Source organism: Alosa sapidissima, chromosome 10 (genome assembly GCF_018492685.1).
Source record: "Alosa sapidissima isolate fAloSap1 chromosome 10, fAloSap1.pri, whole genome shotgun sequence".
In the NCBI taxonomy this organism is placed as follows: Eukaryota; Metazoa; Chordata; class Actinopteri; order Clupeiformes; family Clupeidae; genus Alosa; species Alosa sapidissima.
This window is the reverse complement of record NC_055966.1, coordinates 33125877-33135625: the sequence shown is the minus strand read 5'-3', so window position 1 is coordinate 33135625 and position 9749 is coordinate 33125877. Positions and strand designations below refer to the sequence as shown.

Below are 9749 nucleotides of genomic sequence, written 5' to 3'. Positions count from 1 at the left end.
CGACTCATAAACACAGAGAGACACGTACACAAACCCAGCCCTGCCTTTGTATTTGAAATGCTAATTCATGCTAATGTTTGAATCCCACAGGGCGCGCATCAGCCACAGTGGCTCTGTGAAGCTGTCCATCTACATGACCATCTACACCATCACCTACATCATCCTGTTCATCTACGAGGCCGAGGTAAGAGCCCGCTCAGTGGCCTGCACGCGTCACATCATATGCGTCACACATTCCTCACATCACAGAACAGCTCGCTGCACTCTACACCACTGCTGCTTACTCTCTGCTTGTAGAGGCAAGAGAAGCAGATTGCTGCATCAAATCTCCCAAACAACAGGGTTAGAAAAATATGTTTGCATAATAACATAAGACAAATATGTTTCGAACGGATCATGTTTAAGGTGTGTAGTGCTGATATATGCAATTGCAATTATGTCAACTTTGTTCAGTGTGGTCATAGAATGAGTAGACATGTTAGCAGCAGCATTTTATAACCAAGGTTATTGTTGAGTTAGGTTCTACATATGTCAGATTCTGCAGTCATCCCCCAAAATGACAAAGATACTGTCCTGACTTTCTTTAATATGATTGGTCAGGTATCAGTTTGCCACTCATGCAAGACATTTATGCTGACACTTATGTTGAAAACCATGACAGGAACGGGCTTATCAGAAATGATCATCCTCTCCTCACTACAGTGACAGTGACAGTGTCAGATATTTATAATGGCCATCTCACAGCGTCACTGCTGCAGCAACCTACTGTACATCTACTAACCAACTAGACAGAAATGATATCAAATTGTACAACTTTATTCTACATTGACTTCTTTGGTAATGGCTTTGAAACCATCATTCAGTGATTCAGTGGGATCATTCAGGGGGATCATTCAGTGATTCAGTGGGATCATTTAGGGGGATCATTTAGTGATTCAGGGGGATCATTCAGGGGGATCATTTAGTGATTCAGGGGGATCATTGTCCAGTAACCGATACAGTATGTGGTGGCCACCTACTGTACATGATCCACCAAATCATTTGTCGTCAAAATGGCAAATGATTTTAGAAAAGAAGAATAAGACTGACCCAACTTATATCAAATATCAAAATATCAAAACAAATATCAAAATGCTTCAATGAAGTGACACTGCTAAGATTTCAATAATGAATTACCAATGTTACAATGTATGATAGAATAAAGTAATGCTGTTTAAATGTTTAATGTTTAAACGGGAGTTGTTTCCACAGTATTCATAATGCTGTGCTATAAGAGTTATGTTGAATAGCCACACTAAAATGTAATAAAGCTTTCCGTTAGTAAGGCTGCAGAAATGTTTAGACCTGAGCTGGGACAAAGTCCTCATAATACAGTACCTCTGACTGGGATATGGAGGAATTTTGATGATTGTACGGAGAAAAGTGTTTTACCCTAACCCATTAACTCATTATCCCACCGGACACAGTTGTGACCAACCATAAAACACACTTTTTCCATGAAAATTGTAAAATTAGTCATAGGGTTATAACACATGATTTGGAAATCCAGAAAAAATGGGATTAAATGGGTTAAAACATGTTTAAATTCCTAAATGGTCTGTAAATTGTGGCAGTGAATCTAAAGATTTAAACATTGGGATGTGAAAACAATGTAAAGTGAGGGAATGAAATACATGCATACTTTAGAGTACTTCATTCATGCACTCATTACTGTACTTTGGTTTATGTTTTTGTTTATGGTTTTATTATGGATTAGATGCAATGGCCTCAGGAATGTATGAGAATGACATACATCAATTAAAGAATAATCGTTGTAGACAGATGAATGGAACCATGTTGAGATTTCTTGAAAAATAATAATCAATCTTTTGTCTGCATGCTAGTTTGTAGGCATTTGGTGATGGAGAGGAAAGGATGGCATGATTCGGGGTTGAGCTGTAGCTAGCTGGGAGACATGGTGGTTGTTGTTGAGGTTTTTTGGGCTGTTGATAGCTGGGAGACATGGGGCCATATCATGATAGTCTAAAGCGCAGCGCAAAGTCTATAATCATCACAACGCAAAGCTTATTCCTATCATAGACTCGAGATTTTTTGCCATGCCTGTCTCTTTTATTGAGCAATGCGCCAAGGGGTGTGGCAATTAACAACCTAAGGAGGGGTCTGGCGCATTGTCTAAAAATCGCTATCGTACGCTACCTAAAACGCATTGCGCTACTGACCAAGGGAAACCTGGTCAGAAATACGTGGCGACATGTTATTTTAAGAGTGCATTATCAACAGTGATATGGGCGGGTGCACAATGCACCCTGTTTCTCTTATCCACAGGAACACGCACCAGTGCACATTCATGCAGCATATGAAACATTACAAATTACACGATTACAATGGGAAACATAATTATAATAAAGATATTACGAAATACATCTCACAATGAGTAGTTATTCACCTTCATTTGCACATTGGTAATGACGGATACAAGTGATTAGGAGCGAAAGACACATTTGACGAGATGTAAACAGCAACTCCTCTGCAGGATAAATGTCCTTTTTTTTTAAGGTTTTCATTAAGTCATTCGAATTAAGTCATTATTGGTGTAAGTGTTGCTTTTTTCAGGCTATGTTTTCGATGGTAACCTATTGTCAGTCAATAGTGAAAGTAACTGTGTATAACTGTTTTGTTGTTGACAATGAGACCACGGTGAGGTTAGTTTCACGTTTCACTTTGCCAATGAGTTCAAATAATAGACGAGTGCAGATGCGCGTAGGCTATATACTCTGCTAGGTTTTAGTAAAGCATGGTTTAGTGGAATACCTGTTCCATACGGTCTCGCGTACAAGCAGATACCTTCATTCCTTCTGCACTGTGCACCGGTGCATGCACTGTTTGAAGTCAAGCTGTTTGCTGTTAAAGGGAATGACAGATGTCACTCTCATTGGTTTAAAGGATGTTACCCATGATTGATTAAGAAGCATAAGGCCCAGCTTCTTGCGCAATGCGTCGGATGTTTCATAACTAAACCACACCCAGTATGGACTGGACAAACCCCGAAATTTGTTTAAACTATTCGCCAGTGACCCTGTGGTTCAGACTGACATGATAGGGCCCATGGTGTTGGTTGTTGAGTTCTTTTGAGTTGTAGATAGCTGGGAGACATGGTGGTGGTTGTGGAGGTTTTTTGCTTGTCAGACTCTCTGTTGGTCTCATTAGTGTACTTGGCTTGGCTTTGTTGTGTAGCACTATGAAGGGAGGATACACCCACACATGTACATACATGTGCATTTATACCCTCATCTCTCTTTCCTCTCCTCTCTTTCTATATACTGTATATATATATCTGCTTGCTCTCCCTCTCAAACACACACACACACACACACATGCACACACAGGCCACAGGCTCACACATAAGCACACACACACACACACACATATATATATATATACACTTACTCACACACTCACACTCATGAATAATGTAAGGTAGCAGGCTGGAGTATCTCTGTCTGCTCCACTCTGGAGTGGTGTAATGTAACCCAGCGCGGGGCGACACAGTCGTCCAGGGGAGTTGCCCGGGCGGAACTGGTAGCCACTGACCCAGTTGTGGAGCAGATATTGGGTGGCCTGTGGGGGGTTGGATATTGGGTGGCCCGTGGAGGGTTGGTGCGTAGGCGGTGGGTGAGGTTCTGATGCTGTGTGGTGGTGTTGAGAGCTGGATGCAACTGGAGCTCAGACTGCCACCCCAATCGGTCATGTTTGAACAGAATGCTGTCTGCCTGGTCAATTTGTTTTGTGTGTGTGTGTGTGTGTGTGTGTGTGTGTTTGTGTGTGTGTGTGTTTGTGTTTGTGTGTGTGTGTGAGAGAGAGAGAGAGAGAGAGAGAGATTGTGTATAGATGTGTGTAAGTCTATATTGTCCATCTGTCTACCATGTGTGAGTGTCCATGTGTGTCTTTGTGCTCACACTGTGTGTCTGCATATATATGTGTGTATATGTGTGTGTATGTGTGTGTATGTGTGTATGTGTGTGTGTGTGTGTGTGTGTGTGTGTGTGTGTCCACAAAACCAAAGGAGTTACAGTATATTCTCAATCTGAAGTCACTGAGTGTAACACTAGATGCTGTGTGAAAAGAGAGACTGTGCTGGGCCTAATTAACCTCTTGGGCAGTGCAGAGTACCTTTCATGTCAACAGCCGCTTTCGTACTCTTCCGGTGGAACATTTCTACGCAGAGTGAATGGAGTCTTCTGTCCCACGATAAACCAGAGAAAGATATGTGTACAATTAGCATGGAAAATTAACGTCAGAGATGAAGAGATTGCCAAGGCAAGTCTAGCTCCTCAGTGATGCGGAGATAATTATGGCTATAAATATAAAAGCTTTTTCTGTTTATTTGGTGTTGTATTTGTGAGGATAATTATTATTGTACATCTTTTCTCCTCCGTATGGAATTTTTGACTTCTTCTGACTTCTTACAGCAGTAGCTCTAATCAAACGCACCCAACGACACCCAATTCCACTGATTCCGCTGATTCCGCACAGCATTTAATGTAGCATTCTATATAATAATAATAATAATAATAATAATATTAATAATTATAATTATAATAATGATAAGCTTTATTTGTATAGCATCTTTCATACACAGAATGCAGCCCAAACTGCTTTACATTTGGAACATTGAACACAATAATAGAGAATCAAATAACCAACAATTTCCTACAAGTTCTTCAGTCATTTATAGTATTGTACAAAAGTATTGTTGCTTTTCACCAGACTTTTGCTTTGCCTGGGGTATATTATCATTAAAAGTTGGTATTTGTAGACTCTTACTACATTGGGAAGAATTTTGTGAGGCATTCCTTCAGTCCATGCCTTCAGTCTGGAACTGGGTGAAAGAAACTGTGCTCCTCAGCTCCCACCCCCCCCCCCCCCCCACACACACACACACACACACACACTGACCCTCTTCTCTCTCTCCCCTGCAGTTCTTTGATCCCGGAGAGGTCCTGTATGCGTATGACAGTCCGGCCGGCTACGGTCTGATGGGGCTGCAGCTGCTGGCGTACGTGTGGTTCTGCTACGCCGTGCTGGTCTCGCTCAAGCACTACCCCGAGAAGCAGCCCTTCTACATCCCCTTCTTCTCCGCTTACACTCTCTGGTGAGCAAAAACAAAAGCCTTTCCACTGGGATGTGTTTTTTTTTTTTCTTTTTCTGAAGTCGTGCCACTCGTGTGGTCGTAGGACACTTCCATAATTTTAAAAGTGGTGCTTTTAGAATCCAGACCTCCATGCCCTTTGAACTGCTGACCTCAGCATTTCCATGCTCGTGCAATGCACCATCAGGTTGATCCATCTTATTTCTCTTCTCTGTCATAAGGAAGTGTTGCACAGAATAGCAGTGAAGTGGTTGGTGAAAAATAGCGAAATAAGCCGAGATATACCTAGTGGCGCAATATTGCTCAGTCTCTGCTTTACATGCACTTCTGCTGAATTAGCTCATTAATGTGGAGGCAACGGGTTCAATCTATAATTCATGTTCCCAGGTCTGCTGTTTGCTCAGGCTTTTGGCTGTGCTTGCTCTGGCACCTGACAGACAGACAGAGTCTCTCTCATTAAGTCAGGTAGCTGCTCCATGTTGGCACGTCTGCTGCTGTCTCAAGGCCATCTGTGTGTGTGTGTGTGTGTGTTGCCTCAGGTTTTTTGCTGTGCCCGTGATGGCGCTGATTGCCAACTTTGGGATCCCTCGCTGGGCCCGGGAGAAGATCGTCAACGGCATCCAGCTGGGCATCCACCTCTATGCCCACATCGTCTTCCTGGTGAGTAAATCTTCATTAATAATGCAGAGCCTCCGTGCACGCAGCCTCTTTGCCACTGTTCTCACTGCAGGCCTCCCTGTGTTATTTGTCTTATCTTCACAATGGCAGTATGCTTTCATCGATTCATGAATAGATTTTTAGGTTTGTGTGTCTGTGTGTATTAGAGGTATGGATTACTGTGCTTGTTTTTTGTTGTTCCTTTTGTGTGTTTGTTTGTGTGTGTGTCTGTGTGTGTTTGTTTGTATGTGTGTGTGTGTGTGTGTGTGTGTCTTGTTGTTTGGAACACTTACACTGCATGCACCTTATGGAGAAGCCTCTGACTGTAGTGTGCAGGGTACTTGGCCTTAAGCAGGTCTGTATGTGAATTGGATGGGTGCGATACTATATATCCTATTCAATATTCAAAACCGTTTTTGTATCCTTTTCCAGGATTTGATTTAAAAAATAGGAGTTCGGCTCATCTCAGTTAAACGACTAGGGGGAAACTTTTACCCAAGGAATTTAACTGCATAGCCTACACATGAACTTCTGTGTTGTTATTGAAATGTTTAGCAATTTCCCGCATCAAACATTGTTGAGAGGGCTTGTGAGCATGAGAGAGAAAGCACACACCGGTTTGTGCTTTGAGTTTATTGTGGATATAAAAAAGAGTAACATTATCCAATCACTGAAAATGGGCTAAGCAGCATAATAAACTGGGATGACTTGTAGAAAGCTGGTTACAATCTAGGCTCTTACTGGACAAGGTGCCCCCCCCCCCCCCCCACACACACACACACATTTTTAAGAAAGACAGTGATGGCCTTGTATGTACCTCTTTCTTCACTTTCATTCCTCTCCAGGTCATCACACGGCCCTCTGCAGCCAATAAGAATTTCCCGTACCACGTGCGCACATCCCAGATCGGCATCCTACTGTCCAGCCCGAAGGGCACGGGAGGAGAGAGCTTCCCGCACCACGCTTACGGGAACAGCACCTTTCTGGGCGACTCCCAGCCCAACTTCACTGAGCTCTTCTCCATAAACGTGAGTGTGAGACAGGGGATGGGGGATGGGACGGAGACATGGACGCCGATGCTAACGGCTGGGACTCTCACACACTCCTCTTTTGCTCTGTGCCGCTGTGAATGTTTGTTTTTCAGAACACATAAAAAATTCATAAGTCTGAATTGCTTTCTTCATGGCCACCAAACAAAGTCTTTTTGCAGATCTAGAAACATGTGTTATTGCTCTACATGCTGTTGTGATGCTCCCCATAACGAACGATCAATAGAAGTGATGGTGGGTGGGAGCCATGGATACGGATGCATGCATTGCACATGTGTAATGGGTCTCTCTTCTGCTGATCTGCAGGCCCCGATGAAGGCCGTGGACGAGGCGGTGGTGCGCAAGAGCCATGAGGTGCCACGGAACAGCGAGCAGAAGATCATCACCACCACAGCCGATCTCATCTCCAATCTGACCCCTCCGCCTCCACCTGTGCCCCCCCGCATCGCAGCCCACTCGCCACCCACCCTCCGCCTCTCCTCCCACTTCACTGAGTACTTTAGCATGCAGGGAGGGGCAGGCCAGGGGTCCAAAGCATAGGCTCAGAGAGAGAGAGATAGAGAGAGGGAGAGATAGAGAGAGAGAGAGAGATAGAGAGAGGGAGAGATAGAGAGAGAGAGAGAGAGATAGGTGAAGGGGCAGACAGATGTAAAGGGATGGATGGATAGATGGATGTGTGTGTGCGTGTATGTGATCGTGAGAATGAGATGGCATGGAATGGGTGTGCGTGTTATAGAGAGAGTGCGTGTAGTTTGCTGGACAGAGTGTTCAAAATCCATTTTCACTTTTGTGCGTGCACGTATGTTTCGGTTTTCTTTTTTGCGGTGAGTCCGAAGCAACAGGAAAGCGAAGCGATGGAGGTGAGCGTAGCAAGGGAAAGGAGCTGTGGCGTGAGGAGAGGGGAAGTCAGGAAGTCGACTCAACTTCAAAGTGCAATGCTTGTTAAAGGATAAAGAAGCAATAAATATTTCAGTGGGACCAGGGAGTGCCTGGGAGGAGTGCCTGGGAAGGACACCCATCAAAGATTCATGGGAAGAGTCAGGAGGAGTAGCGCGGAGCTCAAACGCGTATAGGGTGACGTGACGTGACGAGAACCTCCATAAGTATGCGAAATCACGCAGACAAAACAGTAACGACAGGGTTGCAAACGCTACTCCCATCATCTTTTGTTTTGTGTTGCTTTTGAATTCGGTCGGAGTTCCTCGTGGTGCTGTGGTCATTCTAAGAGACTCTCATTGCCATTGCAATAGAACAGTGACTATGAAGTTATTTACCTCCTTCGTCTAAAACTATTTGTAAAGTTTTGTTTTTATACACTTATTTCCAATGGTGTTGTCAGTGAGCATCATAAGATATTTTGTTTGTCCAGTTATGTTTGTATTTATTTTGCACCTGACTTGTTATGAATCTGAGCAGTATGCCTAGTGTGGAGTCTGCAGGGTCATGTTTACCACTGACTCTTACAATGTGTCTCAGACCAGCATGCTTTTCTTACTCGTGTCTAAGCTAACTCCTTATGCTGATCTGAAGACTTTGCAAGTCCTCCTGCTGTCCAATTTTGTGTATACAGTAAATTGTATAGGCTGTACATATATTTTCTATAATTTATCAGAGTATTTGTTTCAAATGGAAGTCATTGTTTTGAAGTTTTTGTTTTTTTATTTGGTTAAATAATTAAAAGAGCTGTTAATTTGTAATGCTGATATATCCCAGTTTTTAGATGTCTAACAGAATCACAGTAACAGTATATTTCAATCTAAATGTTGATCTCCTTCTGTAACACAGGAGAGCTAGGAGAAAAATGTATTTTGTGGGACTGAAGTTTATTGGTCCATCTCTCCGTAGCGATCATGTGATGTGGAGTCTTTATCCTTAGCTTCAGTGTAATGGCAATTGTTTGGACAGTCTCAAGAGATTGGAGGTGCAGTGCTAGTAGTTCTAGAACCTGTTGCATTACAAACATTCTCAACTGCACACTGCATGGTGCACTTTCAAGTTACCTTGTTCCTCTCACTCATGTTTATTCATGCCAATGCAACTATAATGCAATCTAATGCATTATTTCATGTGTTAAGGGTCAAGTATGTTTTATTTGTAAATGTATTTACTATTTTCATATGTATCTATAAATATTTCATAATTTGTGACTCCTTCGCAGAAGTGTTCAAACTGTATTTATGTCAACAGCATAACTTACCATGCATAGTGTTGATATTTGACTTTAAGATAGATAGGCTGGTACGTTATGTGTATAATGACATTTATAAAGAGAGGTATTATTTAGTGTCTATACACAGAAGTCATACTTGATTTAGACTAATGTGATACTCTGCTGGAAAAAGTTTTTTTCCTTTTCTTTTTTCAAATTGTACATTCCCTTGTTTTTCATTATACCCACATAAGTCCAGATCGTCTTAATCTATTGGCTGATGTTTCAACAACTAAACTATTTATAATTTGATATTAATGATTGATACCCAGAGGGGTAATCTAATGAATGATGCACATACAAGGACAGTCACTTTACAAATGTTGCCTACTATAGAAAACAGCACAGTAACAAGAGGGGTAGAAAGCACGTCAGAATGAGCCTATAAAGAGCACACTACTGTTCACAAAGACTTAAACAAATATGTTTTAAGTGTCAAATGGAATTTACCTGAAGCAGCTGTGTGTATGCACACTTTTTGCCAAATTAAAAGATTTGTTTTTGTTAAAAATTACTTGTGTTTCTCTCCTTTATTGCGACGCTGTGAATAAAAGTGTATGTCTATGCTTCCATCAGGTCTCTTGAGAACAAGAATAAGAGGCATGTGTTGTGTCTGTGGAAATTGTGCCCTCTCATGGGCCATCCAGGAAGTGGACATAACATACAATAAATTACATCATTCTCA

The 9749-nt window shown here is 42.3% G+C and overlaps 1 protein-coding gene across 1 annotated transcript in view; it reads left to right on the top strand.

Annotated features, from left to right (window-relative positions):
• The window catches only part of tmem145 (transmembrane protein 145), a 21666-nt gene extending 12114 nt beyond the window's left edge, over positions 1-9552 (top strand). Inside the window, exons 11-15 of the mRNA XM_042106163.1 lie at positions 91-184; positions 4980-5152; positions 5689-5809; positions 6652-6834; positions 7162-9552. Of these exons, the coding sequence (XP_041962097.1) occupies positions 91-184; positions 4980-5152; positions 5689-5809; positions 6652-6834; positions 7162-7395 (805 nt within the window). The 3' untranslated portion in view covers positions 7396-9552. The remainder of the gene's footprint in view (positions 1-90; positions 185-4979; positions 5153-5688; positions 5810-6651; positions 6835-7161) is intronic.
• The last annotated feature ends 197 nt before the right edge of the window (positions 9553-9749 follow it).